Source organism: Ischnura elegans, chromosome 5, assembly GCF_921293095.1.
Source record: "Ischnura elegans chromosome 5, ioIscEleg1.1, whole genome shotgun sequence".
NCBI lineage: Eukaryota > Metazoa > Arthropoda > Insecta > Odonata > Coenagrionidae > Ischnura > Ischnura elegans.
This window is the reverse complement of record NC_060250.1, coordinates 74,849,089-74,869,989: the sequence shown is the minus strand read 5'-3', so window position 1 is coordinate 74,869,989 and position 20,901 is coordinate 74,849,089. Positions and strand designations below refer to the sequence as shown.

The 20,901-nt window shown below is 37.1% G+C and overlaps 1 protein-coding gene across 1 annotated transcript in view; it reads right to left on the bottom strand.

Annotated features, from left to right (window-relative positions):
• The window catches only part of LOC124159071 (vacuolar protein sorting-associated protein 13D), a 101,203-nt gene that overhangs the window by 68,144 nt on the left and 12,158 nt on the right, over window positions 1-20,901 (bottom strand). Inside the window, exons 8-18 of the mRNA XM_046534587.1 lie at window positions 20,403-20,687; window positions 16,624-16,995; window positions 15,569-15,687; window positions 15,037-15,272; window positions 14,077-14,365; window positions 12,784-12,922; window positions 12,152-12,275; window positions 7,068-7,228; window positions 5,657-5,834; window positions 5,371-5,549; window positions 799-998 (exon numbers count right to left, since the gene is read on the bottom strand). Coding sequence (XP_046390543.1) covers window positions 799-998; window positions 5,371-5,549; window positions 5,657-5,834; window positions 7,068-7,228; window positions 12,152-12,275; window positions 12,784-12,922; window positions 14,077-14,365; window positions 15,037-15,272; window positions 15,569-15,687; window positions 16,624-16,995; window positions 20,403-20,687 — 2,282 coding nt within the window. The remainder of the gene's footprint in view (window positions 1-798; window positions 999-5,370; window positions 5,550-5,656; window positions 5,835-7,067; window positions 7,229-12,151; window positions 12,276-12,783; window positions 12,923-14,076; window positions 14,366-15,036; window positions 15,273-15,568; window positions 15,688-16,623; window positions 16,996-20,402; window positions 20,688-20,901) is intronic.

Sequence of the window (20,901 nt, the reverse complement as noted above, 5' to 3'; positions counted from 1 at the left end):
CACCGTCTCTATTAATACTCTCTCAATGATTTTATATACTTTAGTAGATTATTATAAGTCTATTATTAATATTCAATCCATAAGTGGGTGAGAGTTTGTTTCAGAATTAAAAAAGGAGCATGGTTGTAAGCAGAAATATCTAAAAGTTTCTAGCACTCAACTGCCAAATCATTTCTGAATACACACAAAAGATATGAAAAAACATTCTACACTATTTAAATAATATACACAAAAAAACTGTGACATAAGAAGTAGACACATATATAGAGTTCTAAAGCTGTTTTCAGAAGATACATACATAGAGTTCTTAAGAATGAAAGCCTCTTATGAATGGTATTCATGTGCAAGTTAAATAGCAACCATTTTAAAGCACCAAAAGTTTCTAAGAGTTTTTAAAAAGTTTACTTTGTTTCATAATAAGCACACTTAAGACTGACATTAGGTAAGTTTAAAACCTCGTTAGTGATTACCAAAATAATCAATAAGCAAAATTATTCCAAAACAAATTAATAAACCACAATAGCCTAATTTATTCATGGTATTGTACATATTGCACTAATTTCATAGCTAGGTTGAACAAATTTGATCCACAATTGAAACCAACTCAAAAGATGAGGTCTCCTATAAGTTATTCAAATCAAATTCAGCACTACTCTATGCAGTGATATATACGATTATTATTTATTTAATTATATGAATATTATATTTAATTATTTTTGTTTTATAGAGACTAGCCGTGACAAGGATTTACAAACAACTTTATACAATACAAAGGCAGTGGGAAGAAGAGCATAATACCTCTTTTAAAAGTTGATTGCGGTAAAGCACTTATTGATGGCATACTTGATATGCTGTGCAATGCCTGTGATAGAGCAATAGGCGAAGTGCAGTTTAGTGGCAAGCCCGAACCTTTGTACCCATGGTGAGGATCTGGAGAGCCAGGAGAAGATGGAGATGTAGGTTCGCTATCCCTTATGCTGCCGCTCACACTATCCATTCTGAAGAAATCACATTAATCCCATTAATTTTCAAAGTCACACAAAATAGGAGGGAAAAATTAAGCCAATACGTCATACATAACTTTTCCTACAAGCAGATAACAAAAAGAGCGTGTGCAGACATATTTAAGTCTAGAGTTTATTGAACATATTTTCACAGTGATCTAGCAATGAGCATCAACTAACTACTGAGTACCACTACCAAGAAATCCACTGAAAATTTTCCAGGAAATTGCATTCGAGGAAGCCGTAATATCAGAGGGTGGTTAACTTCCAAATCCCCCCTTTTTACATAGGAATCATGTTTTTTGCTTCTTTCCCACCTTTAAAGAAGATGCCAGCCACTTAAAGAATTTCTATAACATTTATAGGACACTGAAAATATAGAAAACTTCTGCTTGACATTTCAGTAGTCTTGTGATCGTTACCAGAAGTATACATTATGACTCTAAATTGAATCAACTCTCAAACTTTTATTTACTATACTGTTCATCCTTTGAGGAATCAGTTCGTCGGAGTTTATTATACAGGGAAAGTAATTTTCATCCTTTCACCATAATTATGTGTATTATGAAAACATCAAATGCTATCTGACACAGAGTACATTTTTCCAACAGATACAAAAATATAACAATAATTAGGAGAAGAGTTTAGATTATTTTCCCAGAAATAATCTCATCAATCACCAAATACCACCTGATTTGGAAAAAAGCTTCTCTCTAGCAAAACAATTCACCTAAAAAATATTTTACTATGTTTTATATACCATGCAATTTGAATTCCAAATTACATATAATCCAAAGAGTGTCTCTCTACATATATCAACTTATAGCCTTACTTTCATGCATACTATTAGGTGTTGCCATAAGCTGTATAGCTTATCAGAAGCAAGAACACCAGTATAGCTGGATGCCTTCTAATTCACCATCTTTCAGCCTATCATGAATGTCAGATCTGGCAAGGAGCTATCAGTGTTATCAGGAATTTATTCATTCTTTATCACACAAAATTCATTATTTAGGGGAAGAGGGCACATAATCCAAAGGTGCCAGCATGGACAATGAGGAAATTTTGTTGCCTTAAGACATCCCATTGCTTAAGAATGTCCAATGCCACATTGTGCATGAACTTTCGGTGTTAGAGGCCAGAAGTATGCAAAGAAATACCACAATGAACAAGTTTAGAATACTATCAAGGGGAAGGAGGAAGAATATATCAGGGTATTTGCAGTTTTTATGCAGAACTACTAATCTGCAAAGGAATTGGGAGTTGCAGCAAAAAATGTCCATTATTTTGTAACTCAGGTTGCACACATACAGTAAAACCTCTATGTAGTGAACCTCTTTACATCGTAAACCTCTATACATCGTACCAACCCTCTGGTCCCGTCAGATTTACTTGTAAATTTATAGGCAAACCTCTCTATAGTGAACCTCTTTATATCGTAAAACCTCTATATATCATAGCAACGAGAGACCCCCGAGACGGCCTAACTACCTCTGCATTTCGTACCGAGACAACTAGAGACCATTAATGCAGCCGCGATAACGAACATGTAATGACATTTTCAGCGATAAATGTTTCACGCTTATTCTTCTCTTTTACACCTTTACTTTACTGCAATTTTCCTGTTAACCATTACCTAGGGCCATTTTGTCCCATTCGAGAGCATACCTAACAGTAAATAAGAAAAAGGCAACGAACTATCCTAATCATTTTAAGTGACAGTAAATGAAGACAGAACGCATCGTTTTCTCTCGAATCATGGTAAAAATTGCGCGATAGCACTCGCTTTCTATTACTTATGGCTTTATTTTCCTGTAAGTGCTTACATACTATGTTCAGTTAATAAAAGAGGCGACCAGCGCAGCCTATAATCCCTTGCCGGCGGAAATATTTCAACTAACTTCACTCCCATTTATGGAGACAGAATTACTCAACCGCATTGCTGCTTCCGTTTCTAAAATGAAAATATTTCATGAATTTACTGCGACTCGAAATAAATCAAACACAATTTTGCAATTATTTTATTCCCATATTTCCCAGTGTAGCACTTTCTCACTGCCGACTTGGTAATTTTTCGATGCTTTCGTGAACGATCGTAGTTTACAATTTATTGCACTTAGCGACAGTCTTGTCTGTCTTGCGTGCGTATTTATGCCGCGAAATCTGACTCTTCCATCGGGAGTCCGGGATGTCAATTTCTAGCAATACTGAACGAACATCACTCCATGCGCGACAATGTTAGGTGAAGAGACAGCTAATTAGCTGATACGCCGTAGAGCAATGAAATTTTTTACTGTCGCTGCCGCATTCTGAAGTAGTTCGCCCAGCATTCACACTGGGAAATCACGTCATTTCGCAGACCTAGCGTTTCTTTGTGCCCTCGACAGAGTTTTTCTATGGAACTCTACGAGCATTGTATCCTAGAGAAAGGCAATTCGACGAAATTTTCAAAATTACGCTCAATTTCTTGTTTATTTTTTGCAATAGTCACGTGTTTATTTATTTTTTATAATCTTAAACATGTCATACATTATAAGAATGATAAATCAATTTTCTAAAATATATTATAAGGAGTATTTTCAATTATTTGCCATAAAATATGAAAACATACGAAAATTACTTAATTAATTATAAGTTGATGATGGATTTGACAAATAAAACAAGGCGGCTGCTTGACATTACAACATTCCGAGGATTTTTCCAAGCCATCGACGAGGGCAGGTAGAAGAAAGATGTAGCAGTGACCTTTGGAATACCATCTATTTTAAACAACCGAGGAAAAACAGAAGAAACTCTATATCTAGGCTGCACAAATAAAAAACGCGGGCAGTGAAATAAGAGGATGAAAGAATTATGTTTAGAAATATAAAAGTTGTGTACTTCCCTCCAAACACTACTAGTAAATTACGACCCTTAGACCAGGGAATTATTTCTTTGGTCAAAAGGCATTATCGAAAACAGCTAGTGATTTATTTTTTATGGAGAGTGAATAGTGAAAACGACATTAAAAGTGCTCATGGAACATCCTTCAGACCATGCACAGGCTGTGCCTTTCCTCAATTTTTGAGAAATGCTTCATCAAGGCTGGGATTACGGGTGGTAGCAAACAGGAGGAAAGTGAGATGCTTGATAATGAACCTACAGTTCGATAAAATCAACAAAATAGTTAACACAAATTCAACATTTGAAGACTTTGTAAATGTTGATAATGATTTATTCATTTGTTCCCCACATGAGTTGGAAGATAGTGGTGAAGGAGATGTATATATCTTGCAGGATACAGTAAGAGATGAATTTAGAGGAAGATGTTGGTAATGAGGAATCAGTTACAGTTCCCACCAAAACAGAGGTTGAGGATTTATTGAACATAATTAAATGGTTTTTATTAAGCATGGAGGAATGCGATCATAATATGATTGTATTCAATAGAATTAAAAACATTATATCGAAAGAGTTTTAAAAAGGTTAAAGCAAACCCAATAACTAATTTCTTTCTTAAAAAGCCCTCTTGAACAAGTTACTTTTACCTTTGTGTAATCATTAAATTGTAAATATATGTTCACTAATGCATGCATGTATGTTTAAATATATTAATATTCTGGTTTATCAATAAAATGGTACCTATCACTAAAACCTCTCTATAGTGAACCTCCATACATCAAAATGCCCAAATTTTGGTCCCCTCCATTACGATGTAAAGAGGTTTTACTGTATATAGGATATTTGCGAGGCCCATTGAAGTTCAGGTTCAAGGACTTGTTTCTCCAGATTCCAAAGGTTAACAAAAATAAAAAAGCACACCAAACAGAGCACTTATCTCCCTCCTATCTCAACAACGTAGGTTAAGATCGCCATAGTACAATCAGTATTGGAAGCTGTCGACAAGAGCTGTGCACAGAAAAATTGGAATTTGCATCATTTTTAATTTTTTTCTAAAGGGATGTTGGAGTAAATTCAGGGTTTAAGGAATATTCTTCGAATCATGTCAAACCCCTCACCTCTATGCAAAATTTCAGCTCTCAAGCTCTTTTGGAAGCAGTCAGGAATTCTTGAATTCTTATCCATCAGTCAGTGAGTCAGTTACGTGAGATTTCATGTAATGGACATGTTCAATTTGTTACCATGGATGAAATTTCTTGTCCCTTCAATACCTGTCCTAAAAGGAGTCCACAGTAGCTTTTATATTTGTGGCTCATGTCAACAATCTATGTGAACTCTCTGATCATCCTGTGACTGCAAAACCCACAAAACACCTCTGTATACCAAACCCCCTAATAATCACATTGCCATTTTCCTCATCAGGTTGAATTCATTACATGGAGGTTTTACTGTAGGCCAAATTGAGGTTAAGGAAAAGATAACATACCCAACATGCTTGTGACTTGCCACAAGAAGTTCAAAATCTGGACCAAATGTCTGAAGAGCATCCACAAGTAATAAGCTGTGGACACTAAGGGTGGCACTAGTGTCATATGGACGCTGGCAAAATGAGGTTTGCACTCCAGATACTTGCAGCTCTGCGACACTTCTTCCTCGGGACTGAACCTGATAAAATACAATGAGATTACAATGTCATTTGGAGGAGGCGACGTGCATCTAAAGTCATTCCCCCTTTAACAAAGACTTAGCAATAGCTATTTTATTTTATGTACCTCTAGCGACATTTGCTCAATTCCAAACTGTAGTAGGAGTAGTCTTGCTTCCTCTGACATTTTGTTGCGATCAATGTTTTCAGATATGCCACCTCCACTGTTTGGCCCACCATCCTCTCTTCTGGCACTAGATGGATCGTCATCCTCCATGTCACTTCGTAGACCAGTTGGCTGAGGCCTGATGAGCCATACAAAATAAGAATATTAACTCTGGCATGAAAAGAGTAATAAGAATGGAATTGTGAAAGTGGTCTCATTCCTTACTAAAACTTATTGAAACACAAAATAATAGAGGTGTTATAATACCTTAACAACTTTTGCACATTATTTAGAGTTTTACAATATATTTTCAATTTTTGTGAATGACACAGTCTCCAGGAATGCTTTGCATAAAATATAAAAATATGCATATCTAAACATATTTATGATAAGGAAAAATATTGATGGAAGGAATTCATAGTAATCATCATCACTCTGAATTATTATAGGGCTATGTTATCCATATAATCCAATAATGCGTCAAAACTTCATACTCAAGAATTTTTTCCTCATCTCATAAAATTAACTCAATTCCCTCACCCTGGTATGTGGAGTAAGAACAGTATTCAGCATTTTATAACCATTTTCTTATCTTAATATAAAGTTTCAACCACAATGATAAAAGAGTTAGCACTCATAATTAATAAATGCAACCAAGTCATGTGGTGTGCAATACATGGAGGGCAGTGAAAAAAGGACTCATTATAAAAACACTTGAACACTTGAAAATAAAAAATCAACAAAAATGAAATCCCATCCGGAGGGCCTGAATGATTTTTTCAGACTAAGTGTAAACAATGGATTGGCAATTCACATGATCTGGTCATTTATTATTTCCACTGCAGAGATTTTATTGGTTACAAAGCCTTGTTTATACAGCCTTTTAATTGTTTTCCTACAGCATATTATTGATTCTCAATGGGTTATTCCTAACAAGAGAACAATTATCGGACCATTCCTTAGTTTCAATGGAGGAATAACCAATATGTGCAATTTAAAGTTAATGTCATTTGCATGCGAAAAAAGAAGAAAAAAGCCATTGTTGGTCCTTTAATTGCAATTAAACAGTGTATAACAAGAACAAAAAGGAAAAAAATGAAGGCATGGAATTTGATACATTTTTGGCTTATAAATAGACAATTTCCATGAGATCACCATAAATATTGCTATTTTTATTTACCAATTTAAATTCCTATTTAGATTTTGAAAGCCGAGGGCCAATAGTTTGATTCCTGGTCCAGTGGAATAGTTTCCCATGGAAATTAATATGAATATTTACATGCAACTTTTTTCATCTATGCCTTTGTTTGCAGGTACTTCCAAAACATATTCTTATGAAGTAACCATTGGAAAACCTAATTGAAAAATTTACCTAAATGGAGAGGGTAATCCTTCACCCCCAATCACAGATGCAATTGAGCGTAGTGCATCAACCTTTTGCTCATTCACGTGAACAACAAGCTTTGGAAGACTGCCAGATAAGGTAACACTAGGCCACTGAGGATCACTTGTAGCCACAACGCGTCGCTCCAGCTGAAAATTATAAAAAAAATCCCATCTGCATTTCATTCTAAGCTAAGAGAAAAACTAAGTAAAAACATAATATTGACACATGGACAATCTCTTCCTCCAGCTGACTGGTTCTCATGAAGCTTATAGCCATGGTCACAAGCAAAATCCGCAGCATGATATTTGCAATTTATGCACCACTGGGGCTATGTTAACTTCACCTTTAGCATCAAAAACAGTGAAATTCCCAGAAGTAAAACTAACACTTGGGGTTTTATACTAGTAAACATGGATCTACAAAATTCTGCAAGTCTATAACTTGCAGAACAAAGAAAATACGTAGATAGCAGTTCTAAAATTAAAAGAATTATTCAAATATCACTTGGGGGCCAATTCATCATACTTATCCCGTCATGCCCTTCAACTTGCATATATATTACTCGCTGCGCTGCGCGCGCTCGTTAAGGGGCTCCGCCCCTTAAAACCCCGGTTCCGGCTTCGCCGTCTACATATGTGGTCGTTGGAAAACTTTTGAAGTTCGAATAATCTCAACTCGACTAGGGGCCGGCTTCGCCGGCCAGGGGGTAGGGAGGCGCCCCACTCATTCCTCGGAACGGCTTCGCCGTTCCTCGCTGAAGGGCGGCTTCGCCGCCAGGGGGTTTAGTGTGCCAGGGGGCGAGGGCATTTCGGAACTGTTTCACCGTTATTCGTTTAAGGGGCGGCTTCGCCGCCCAGAGGTGGGGGGAGTCCACAGCGGCTGCGCCGCTTGAACATCCCGGGGGTTACTGAAGCTCCCCCTCGCCTACGCCAGTTCCTCGTTGTGGGGCGGCTTCGCCGCCTTGAGGCGGAGGAGCCCCCCCGCGGCTGCTCCGCCTAGTCCTCATAAATGGTCTTCCCCACCGAGAGGGGTGCCCAGGGGGATTTTAAAGTGTTATTCATGCGGTCACCAAAAGTCCACAGTGATCATGTAGCGATGATTGTTTTAATAGTGGCGACAAGTACCCATAAAAGAAGACTTAATGGCAAGTTTTTCATTTTTTTTCGGGGGGTTCCTACGGAATACCGGGGGTTTTTTACTTGTGTTAAACCAGTGGACACAAATCGTTCTCATAAATTCCGTGCCGATAAGTCCTAGGGGACCGGAAGAGTGGTCTGACGATTCTTTTACCTGGAGAGGCTATTTATTAGAAATCTTTTGGGAGGTTTCACGGGGTTATCGGGGGTTTTAATAAGTGGTAGGGGCACTGGTTAAATTGTGTCGAAAACTATTCGAAAAGGCGAGTTTAAATTTGTTTTATTTTTTTTCGGCGATGTTCCATGAAGTAATCGGGGGTTTTCTGGTATTTTTTCCCGTATGGTTTACGGTGGCTCGCCCTCACCAAATATTCCGGATCTTGAGCTCAGAGGGGACGGGTAGTGCGGCGTAATGTTTGCGAGAAGTACCCAAATAGGAGACTAAATGACACATTTTACATTTGGGGGGGATTTCACGGGGACACCGGGGGTTTAAATGTGTGTACTCCTGGCGGTCACCATCCATTCACATAAATTTCGGGGGGATGAGTCGTTGGGGGCGGTGGAATAGTCACGAAAAGTACCGAGAAAGTAGACTTATTTGAAAATTTTATTTTTGGGGGGGGGGGGGGGGTGTATGTGGGTTTACCGGGGGTTTATAGGTTTTTACTGCCAGCGGTCATCAATCGTCCACATCAATTCCGTAGCGATGAGTGGTAAGGATTGGAAAAGCGGCGGAATTGTGACGAAAAGTACCCGAAAAGGCTACTTATATGCAAATTTTAATTTTTTAGGGGGTTTCGGGGGGTTAAAAGATGACGGTACTATATGGTCACATTCATTTACTGTCATGTCTAAAAGAATTGTGCCCTATGACATCCATATTTCGAAAGTAATACAATAAAAAGCAAACCAGTCCCTGAAAAAAGTGAGCAGTGCCCGCCATTTTTATTTTTTCGCGGTTAAACCCATTAAATAAATAATAAAATGTTTATGTTTTCTAAAAGACAATGCATAGATGTATGTAACTACAAAGTTTGAAAGAAATCGGTTGAGTTAAAATTGACAAAACCTTGTGTTAATCTTTTGAAAATCGTAATTTTCCGTGATTTTCGGAATACTTTAATTTTTTTCTAAGTAACCAAGAATTATGAAAGAAAATTGTTACCTACATTTCGTAGACGATGTTATGAGCATATATAATAATCATTTTCGTTATCCAACACCTTAAATTAAGTCGAGGGGAGGGGAAGGTATGAAATTTATTTCGAAAAATCAATTTTTGGACGCCATTTTGGCTGCAATTTTCTCAAATGGAAACTAATAAATTTACTTAATTACGTGCCCACGTTCATCAGCTTTCAAAAAAAGCATTAACGACCCCTGTGGTACGCACAGTTTGCGCGCAGTAAAATTAAAACCGAAAGAGGGTCCCCGGAAAAAGCGCGATTTCGGCCATTTTGTCGTCCTAGCGACGACACGTGGCGGAAACTTCCGGTTTTCGGATTTTTCCTCCGGATCATTTCCGGTTCCCCGTAAGCGTGCCAAATTTCAGCTCTCCAGCACTTCTAGAAGTGGCCGGGAATTTGTATCCATGAGTCAGTCACCACAAGGGCCCTCCCCCCGTAAGCTTCCTCGTGATGGGGCGGCTTCGCCGCCCAAGGCTTACCAGTGTCCCCCCGAGACGTCGACTCCTCGGAACGGCTTTGCCGCCCAAGGGGTATCGGCGCCCTCCCCCCTCGTAAGACACCCATTCGGCTGCTCCACGTGTTGGAGCGGAATTGCCGCCCGAGGGTTCTCGGAGGTTTTCCGCGCCTCTGACTCCTCGGAATGGTTCCGTCGTTCCTGGGGCGGGGGCAGCATCGCCGCCAAGGTTTTCACTCCTCACAGAGCATTGCGTACTACCAGCTATCCCCCATCGTTTACAAAGGCTACCGGGGGATAATGTGGCAGAATGTAGACGCATGCTAGCCGTGATTGTGGCATTTTAGCTTATGACGATGTTTTGAAGGTGGTCCGGGGGGTTTCCAGGGTTTTTTATGAGTGTAGTGACAACGGTCACAATCATCCAAAAAAAAGTCCTTAGCGATGAGTCATAGGAGAAGGGAATTACTGGTAAAATATGCGAAAACACCGAAGAACATGCTATTTACAGAAAAAAAATAATTTTTTTCCCCGGTCTTATAGGAAGCCACGTGAAATTTCGAGGGGTTTTCTTGCATAAAAGGTCTTTGTTTACCTACAATAAAAATTCCAGCGATCTAGCTTTAGGGGAACAATGAATTTTCCCGTATTACTCACATTTATATTACCAATTCTGTGTTCTCCACATAGCGGTGCATAGGCGCTGTAATAAGGCATAACTCGTGTGAATTTAGTAGCCGTACCTTATGGGGAAGTGGTTTAAAAAAATCGCTTTTAGGTGTCCTTGTCCTGGAAGCCATTTTATACCTCTACTATTTTGTTAAGAAATGTACATTTAAAAATTTGAAGTTTTATTGCGGGTGTGTAAATGGGGCAGGATAATTGAACATGACGCGTAAATATAGCCGACACAATTCCCAGTCCGAATAAATAAAAACGATACAACTCGGATGAATGGTAGAAGAAATATACCACTTATTAAATAATTTTTATTTTTTTGGGGGGGTCCCAGGGGGTTATCGGGGGACATTTTGTACTTGTTCCGTATAACGCGGCATCGTTTACCTTCGATAAAAATTTCGGCTCTTTAGCTGTAGTGTAAGCATGGTTTTTCGACGGTGTCACCCGTTTAAATTCAATATTCTGCATTCTCCGGGTAGCGGCACGTAGGGGCACCAAAAAGACGTCACTCACGTTAATTTGGTGTCCGTGCGACGTCTGGAAGTGGCGAAAAAAAATCCGAAAAAGTTAAAATCGTGTGTTGAGGGAATGCAAACTTCACGGCGGATGTGTTGTAAGTTACCAAACGTTGTAGGAGTCGCAAATGCAATTGAAATACATAATCGTTAATTACTCGAAGTTCGATTAACATGTGGATATCAAAGGATAGCCAAAAAATTAAGAAAAAAATCTAGTATCTTGCATTAAATTGAATTGGTCCTACGATTATTGCAAATTGGTCAAAAAAATTCCCAAAGTGAGCCCATAAGAAAAGCATTGGAAATTTTAAATTGTTAAAAAAAATACTTTTAAATAAAAAATTGCAAAGGCGACCACACCAAAAAATCAACCAAAAAATCTAGTATCTCTTACGTTAAGGACTAATTCCTACAACGATTATAAGTTGGTTTTAAAAAAATCCAAAGATAGGCCCATAAGAAAAGCATTGGAAATATAAAAAAATTATGAAAAATACTTATAAACAAAATATGGCAAAATGTTTCGCATCAAAAAATCGGCCGAAAAATCTTGTTTCCGTCAGTGAAATTTCATGTTCCCGTGACATTTTTATGTAGGCAAATAATGGAATATGTTTTAGTCCCATAAGGCTCCAATGTTAATTCGGATCGATATATCTCGAAAACCGATCGACTTTTTCGAGTTTTCGGACTTTTCCTCCCGATGAATATTTTTTCTCCTCCCACGGTGAAAATGTCGTCTTCCCAGGACGTCCGGAAGTGGTCGGGAATTTGTATACGTGAATGAGTGAGTGAGCTATCTGTCACACATCGGGTTGTATATAATATAGATTCGTAATTATGGTCGAAAGAAATAATATATTTATCGGAGTTGCTACTGAGAATCTCAATCATAACTGATCAAAGCGGCAAAGAGATCCATGAAGCGATTGGCTACAGATAACGCCCAGTGGTGCCATATGGCACCGCAAATATTTGTTTTTAATGATCTAAAAATAATTACACATAGAAAAGAGGAGGGAAACCTTGCAATATAACTTCAAGAGGTCATTCTAGGCTATGCAAAAATAGAAAACTAAATTTTCATTACCAGCAGTGTGATGTTAAACCTGTCCAGAACGTGAAGAGTTGACGTCCCTTTTAATCGAGCATACTTCCAGTTGTCCTTCACTCTGCCCACTAAAATTTGCATGTCACCAAACTCGATGTCATACCTGATGAGGAAAACAAGGAAAAATATTTATTACCCAGTGATTGTAATTTTCCTCTAAAAAATTATCAACTCCCATTCAACCATCATTAGGTGAAAAATAAGAAAGCATGTAAGGGGAAAACCCATAATCATTAAATTCTCCTGGTTTTGCCTTTCTCCCAAGAAAATTATAAGAATGCAAACGTATGATGGAAAATCAGGTGTGGTAAATGCTGCATACTGACTGACAAGAATAAAATGCATGATCTTCTCCATATAGTTACACACCATTATGCAAGGGATAATCCCTATATTTTACTTACAAATCATTCAGAAGGGGTCCAATTTTAAAACATAAATTAAAAATTCATCAAAAATTCAAACACTAAATTTTATTACAACATGTTTTATTTTCAAAAGCCAATTATTGGCGTCTGAACAATAATACTACCAACTATTTGGCTTAAATACAGATAATAACTTAAGAACAAACATGATTACATGGATAAGATAAGGAAATATTGGAGTACCTATCATACATCCTTTGATGCAGAGCAGATTCAGTCAATTCTAAAACACTGGACTCCTCAATGGATGGCAAAGCACCTTCAAAGCTCTTTGTAGAGATTTCTTCCCCAGGTGGAGATGAGCATGGAGTCTGAAAATCTTCTGTATAATCAAATAAAAGATTAAAATTACTAATTAGTGTGATCTATGTAATGACTCACCCCTTTGCATTAAAATTATACCAAATGCATTAATTGGTTCACAACATGAATAAAAACTGACAACTATAGCCATGGTACCATCAATATACCATAAATATGAACTGCACTTCAAAAAATACAGACAACTCAGAGCAACATTGCAATACATATATCAATTTTGCATGTGCTGAGTTTCGGCCCATTTCACACTAAACACTTTTCTGAGTGTAAGCATAAATGCAAGCTCAGGAGCTTTCATGATTTGTGGCATGAATAGTGCTGTAGTTAGGAAATAATTTAGGTGATATTCAACAAAATTTGCCAACAGCTGAACATGTATTATAAATTCAGCCGCAATAGAAATTTCAAACTCAAATCCTTATATTAGTTCCAAGTTGTGCCACGAAATAACGCTGACCAAATAAATAATTATTTCCAATTTTTCTTTCTGAAATCCATTGGGCAATTTAAAGTAGGGCTATTTTTAACAGATATATAAAAATTTAGTTTAACCGGTACGCTCATAAAGAGTTTGGATGTTAGGGGGCATGCCGTATCGGCCCAACTACAGCACTGGACATGAGGACACAACCATTCATTCCTTCCCAGACAACTGACTTACAGAAAAAAGGATCCTCAAGGTCCCTAAGTCATGTGATGCATATTGATATGGTCTTTTTCAACAGCTCCAGTACTTTTACTTTACAATAACAACTCTTGAAAATTGTTCAATACCAAATCGAGAATGTTAAATGTGGGATAATATTTTAACATTCACATTCTGGAACACATATTGCTATTGGGCATCCCACACACATCATTTATTTATGGATAAATAAAATCCATTCAAATATAAATAATTGTTGCAATACCAATAATGTATTTATTTAAATGTATATATTTTGCCAAGGATAAAAATTTGCACTTAATGATAATGGATATATTTATCCTCCTAAAAATTCAAATGAATTTTTTTTTGTAGGTATAATACATAGAACCTACCTCAAAACTTTTATTTGAACATTGGAATAAATTTTTAAAGTGGGCAAATAAATGAAAATTATCAGGAGTCAAATAGATGCCACACGACTAACAGTGGGTTTAAAGGGCACTTACCATCTTCATCATCATCATCCTCCTCCACAATGACAACTCTCCTCTCCGCAAATTCTCGGTCCCTCTCCTCTGCAGCCCCCTTGTGAGCCCATCCTGTCGGCCTATCAGCTTGACCCTTGCTCTCATTGCCATTCGCATTGAGAAAAGACTGCTCTATTTGAGCGTTGCTGAAGTGAAAACGTCCAAAGTCTACAACTACAATAACTGCATTTCTATCACAGAAATGCTCCACAAAAATTATTTGTGGAGCAGAAATATTTAAAACTATTTCCCACTTCTTCCGATCACCCTGAAACAAATCAATGAAAAGCAATCAGTAAAAATGTTTCACTAAAAATATCAGTTACAAGATGTTAGATTATTGAATTTTTATTTAACTCTAGGACATTTTTTTTACTACAAAGCTGCTCAAACTCCACTAAATGGACCAAAGACTAAATCAAAATCAGTGTTACTATCAAATAGAAAAGTTTCCTCTAACAACTCCAGAGAAAACACTCAGCACCACTTCAGATATCTCAAGCCATACAAAAAGTTTTAACTTGAACATTCTGTGTTCAGAGCTAATTAAGTCTCCTATATAACCATAGAAAATAAATAGTTTTTTCTATTTCTAAAAACATTGGAGATCTTACTTCTGGGATTAATCATAATTCCATCTAAAATTTCATAAAAAATTATTTGGGAGCTAAAAAATATGGATTAATTCTCCTAAATCTTATTTTTATACAACACATTGGGTCATAAGTTTTACAGCATAAAACAGAAGCAATGACTTCCATTGGTTTCATCAACTAAATATAGTGAATTAATGAGAAGAAAATTCTGGATCATAGAGTCCAATAAATATTTATATTACTTGAAGGACAGCAATTCAATTTATTGGGCTAAAATTTTAAAAAATATCCATAAAAATTCTCATTCCTTATACATATATCATTCATTATTAGAATATCCTACCTGGTCTCCTTCCAAAATTTGCTCCCAGTTGCGTCTCAACTCTTCTTTTGTCTTCTGTTTCACAGCCTCATAGCGATGCCTGGCGGCAGTCCTCAGCTGCTGACCAACAACAGCAGCGATTGAGGCATTGGAGGCAATGGATGTTGTGGAAGCCATTAATGACCTTTCCATACCAATTCCATGCTCTCTGTTCACAGCGCCTGCACTAGCGTCGTATCTTTTGTTCAAAAGCTCATCTGTAATTAGATCATGCTGCTTATACTTTCACGCTAAGTGAAAAATGATAAAGTTTAAGAGATTTTATTAAAAACAAATATAGCCTAAACCCTGCCTAGAGTCAATTTCAAGTTGAACAAAAACTTGAAAAATGCTGGAAAAGCATAGAAGCCTGATGGATGTTGAAAAATGTTCAGAATTAACCCATCATGATATCAAAGCTCATTTCATTTTATCTCAATACAATCAATTCTACAAAGTTTAAAGAAAATAATTTTATATAAGGGATAAAAGCATAACTTATAAAGTATATCACCTTCCAAATGGGCATTAACCAAGTCTTCCTCTTCATAGGGCCGCGTAAAAAACTCTATTATACATCGGAATGCGCTCGCATTATAAACAACATCCAGGGACTGAGACTGTACATGAAGCCTGCCAAAAGAGAAAAAAGAGCAGAGAAATTTTTGTAAATAATATGTCTTTGACGATATTACAAAAATAATAAATGCTTCATTACAATAATATGTACAGTGAGTCCTCGTTCTACGTCACCCCGTTTAACGTCATTTCGCGATAACGTCACGAAAATTTTGAGACCGTCATTCGTTTATCGCACCTTTGCTTCGCGATAACGTCAGCTGGTCTGGTCTTTTAAATTTCGCGCGAGAAAAAATGCGAAGCGGCGGGCGTTGCAGGTTGTTCGTTTTGTGGGCGGTAATACAGTCGGTCTAAACGAAGTGTAAAACGGTGTGTTTATTGTCAATTTCGATTACGTTTATAGCAAATTTTCTGCAAAATGAATTCTTAGGTAGGTGCGCAAATGTTAAGTGCGTAAATGTCAAGTAAAGTTTTAGCAAATTTTACTTGACACAACGGTTTTCTGGAACCTGAAAAGTGATTTCTAGGAATTTTTCCGGGTAGAACTCGGAGTATATGTCGTCACTTTTTCGCCGTGTTCTCAATAATCTTGGTTCCTGTAACTGCGACGATGTTTCAGCGATGATGATGCCCAGGTGACCACCATAGCGAAGCCGAAAAAACAAACGCGGGAAGATACAAAATGGAGGATGTACGTCGCTGTTGCTGGTATTGCCGTCAATGAAGACAGGGACTCGTGTTTATGCCATAGTTTGGCATTCCCATCGTAAGAAATGGCCCAAATATGATACGCTAAAATTTTTTCGCGTAGGAATTGTGAGGTCTAGGAGCCGATATTCACTTTTTACATTGTTTCTTATGGGATATTGTGCTTCGATTAACGTCATTTCGTTTATCGTCACATTTTTCAGGAACGGTAAGTGATGTTAAACGAGGACCCACTGTACTAGATTTTTACTATACAAAAACCACATCCTAGAGATCATTTACCTGTAATCAGCTTTGCTGTTGAATGGTTTTTTCTCAAAGACAAGCTGAAAGAGACACTCCTCCGCAGGTCTGGATGCTGTTTGTGACTGGGCAGGATTGGTGGCTTGCCCCAAGAAGCTACCCAGCCTCTCAGCAAAACTTCGACCCAGATACTGTGCGCGAGATACTCCAGAGAGATACTGTGGACCTGCATTTGCCTGCAAGGAGCTGCTCACGTGAGGTGCAACCAGGGTGGAAAACGCAGAGTCAGGTGTTGTTGCATCCCTGAGGTACATTGCACCCAGTCCAATGTAAAAGCGATGAGAGGAAGTGCGTGGACGCCACTCCAGGCCCAACTTCACACTCTCAAACTCTAGCTCCATCAAGAGCGTCCTAACGAAAAGAGGAAAGCGAGAAACTTTAGGCAAGGCATAAAGGTGAGAAATTTCATTAGACTCATCTTTGAAAACTTAATTCCATTACTTCAATTGACCATGAGTTAATTAATGGTCTGCATAACTTTTCTCGCCGAGAAAAGATTTTGGAAAAGTGCATGTCATCTTATTTTAGATGTGTTCTTGAGGCTAGAAAGTTGCATAAACATTAAGATGTTTTATAATGATTTTAAGTTAACATCAGTTTTACTGTGTGTTATCACGTACCCTTAGTTATTCTGCTGTTAAATTTGGACTCATGATATAATAATAATAATAATAAAATGTTCCTGATTAATTATGTATATCTGTATTTTTCTGTATTTACATGTATTATTGACGTGCCTTATATCTTGTCCATTACTAATGTACTAGATCGTTGGGCAAATAAAGATATTATTATTATTATTATCTCATACAACCTTCGCTATGATTAAACTACTGTAGAGACCTAAATCTTTAACCCAAAAATGTTTTAGATTAAAAATTTAATCACAATGACAGCATGATTGAAAGATCAAAACAATTAGTGACTTATACCAATTGAATAAACCATTGTATTTCTCTGACTACAGTCCAGTACAAAACTTATGAGTTTTTGAAAAAAAAATCTGTCACTTGCACTAGAATACAGTACCTCCCCTTACTTTTGTGCTCAAGATTTTGAGTGAATGGGGAGTGTCCTACTGATTCAGGTGGTTATGCCATTAGCATACTATTAATCAGTCACTAACACACCTGAGAGGTACCAAAACAGAGTGTAAATTACAATTTTTTTAAACGATGAAGGTTGAAATTTTGGTTTTTATTCATAAAATGCACATGGAAATTTTTTGTAAATGTTATGATTACAATAACTTTTAAAGTAACTTTTGATACTTATACACATAACTTTTGATACAAATAACTTTTAAAATAAAATACAAAAAAGGGCTGTTCGGCTTATGAGCAATGCTCCTTGTGATGCACCTTGTAAGCCTCTTTTCAAAAAACTGTCAATATTACCAATCCCATGCATATATATTTATATTGCAATTATGCATGTTCGTAATAACATATCTGAATACGTGACAAATGACAATTGCCATTCTCACTACACGAGAGCTTGTAAAGATCTACATCAACCATTTGTTAGAACACAAAATGTTGCTCTTGGGCCCAAGTCAATGGGATTAAGGCTTTATAATAGCTTACCAAAGGAAATTAAACATGAAGCAAAGAAACCTATGTTCAAAAAAAAGTTATTAACTTTTCTTAAAACTGAAATGTTTTATTCTGTAAAGGAGTTTTTGAAAGTGTGATTTTTTGTCTTGACGTGTCCTATATTTGTATATGTACTACCACAAATCTCTGGACAAATAAATGTATTATTATTATTAACAGCTAATTATGCTATTTCTCTAATGCTCCTAGCCCCTTTTTCAATAATAAAAAAATTTAGTAAAGAGGTGAATAAAATTAAGGCAAAGTTCATAGCCAACTGAATGCAGCAAGCAAAGAAACTATGCAGTTGAAAAAGTGTCTTCATATATTTTGCTCAAATGCTTATTCAATATTAATGAAATGCTTCAAATATTTTGCTAAATGTTTTATTCTGTAAAGGAGTTTTTGAAAGTGTGATTTTTTGTCTTGACGTGTCCTATATTTGTATATGTACTACCACAAATCTCTGGACAAATAAATGTATTATTATTATTAACAGCTAATTATGCTATTTCTCTAATGCTCCTAGCCCCTTTTTCAATAATAAAAAAATTTAGTAAAGAGGTGAATAAAATTAAGGCAAAGTTCATAGCCAACTGAATGCAGCAAGCAAAGAAACTATGCAGTTGAAAAAGTGTCTTCATATATTTTGCTCACAAAAGGTTTTCATTAAAACTTCAAACCTACCATACCAGGCAAACGCCATCATATTCATCATAATGTTAAGACAAGCAAATAATCAAACAGTAATTATTCTCCCCTTTTTCAAGAATTACATTTTTGTCCATCTCTCACCTGCACCTTTATCCTGAAAATGTCATAAGCCCATCATTAGTGGAACTATGATGCTTCCATCAATACATTGCATTCGCGTCGCTGACGCTAGAAAAATGCAACTCCCTATTCTCTCCTATCCCACGAGGTAGAATGATACTAGTTGGGGGGGAAGATATTTGTTGCTGGAAAAAGTATGTACTTCTCTGAACAGACCATGAAAAAGCAAACAGTCTATCCTCATTTCTACCGCTCATCTCCATGATGCGGCACTCGGGTTTTGGCAGTAAAGTAGCAATGCAATATACTACTCATAGTTGTGCCTTCAGTTTTTTCATACAGATCTTGATGTACAGTACTTTCCTATAATCATTTTTTATGATAAATAATAAAGAAAACATTCAAAAAATCTTCCCCCCCTGCTCAGAGGTGGGGCCAAGTCCTGCCCAGGTAAGTCGAGTCATGTATGCAGTGGATCAGCGACTAAGTTTCTCCCTTAGCAATAAGGTAATACAAAAGATACTATGCATCTTATTATATTGTTAAATATAGGTGAAAATCGATTATCTAACCAGAGCTGAATCCAAAGAAAAATTTATAACTCACATACATCAGAAAAGAGTCACTTCATACACTTGTATGTATCCGATTGTCAACAGATAAAACAGGGAGAATTTCTGTTAAGACTGGGAAACAACTTGAGCAGGTGAAGACATGTGTATTTACTCGGACAAAAATCATGCTCCCTGTGAATCACACTTTGGAAATACAGCCAGACTATGTGAGTAGGGACGCAGCTAGGATTTAAGGCTAGGGAGATTTCAGGTGCAAATAATACTGGGGGGCCTGTGGGTATGGCATACCCACCAGGGTAAGCGGGAGGTGTGGGGACCCTCCGCCAGAAAAAATTTAAGATAAATGGTTCAAAATGGTGAATTTTACGCCCTTCTGAGGAATATTTTATTAATAGGAATTATTAATCCAATTACGCAAAATAGATTTAACTTAAAAACTTCTCTGAGCTCTGGGGGAAGGGAGGGCGGTTTATCCCCCAAAGCTCCCCCTCACTGCGCCACCGTATGTGAGTCCTGAGATTAGGGTACTCCAGATTCGGGGCACCCACCTGCAGTATCGTGTTTGCAGCATTTTGAAGCCTCGCATTAATTCTTCCAAAATTTGAGAAAATCATTTGCTTTGATCATGTTCATCAAACTGAATAGGACAAAAATGACCAGCAATGTTGCCAAAAATTCAATACAGATGACTTATTCAATACACAAATGAAGCAAGAAAAAAAAATTAATGGATAATTATCCATGGGTCATTCAGGGCAAAAAAATATGAAATTTACCCCTGTTTAGATATTAGTTTCACCACATACACACTTACTTATCACTCAAGGATGCCATGCTTTTCTTCACAGGTTTGGTCTTGGTTAATAATTTAAAAGTCCCCTGATTGAGGGTGAAGTTAAGTTGTCCAAATACAGCATCACGCCTGAGCAAGGTATCATTTTCAATCGTATCCGACAAAACATCCAAAATTTCGTCTTCTAAACTATTTCTCTCTTCGGAAAAGCCTTCACCTTGCTCAGTCAAGGAACTCCATGCTTGAGGATTATTCTGCCATCTCCACCATAGAGGTAACCAGTGTAGAAGGAGACTACGGTTAACTCTGAAAAAGACAAAATTAATCAGTAACTACATATGTAAATATCTAAACATGACAGTTACAAGTCCCAAAGAAGAAGATTGATCAATGGCAGGCCACCGTGAAACCCAAGGCAGCACAACAATATCATAAAACTATTTCAAAGATTTCACAGAAAGTTTTTATTTTAGCATCAAATGTTGGAGATAGATAAAAATAAATCCTACTCTGTGGACAA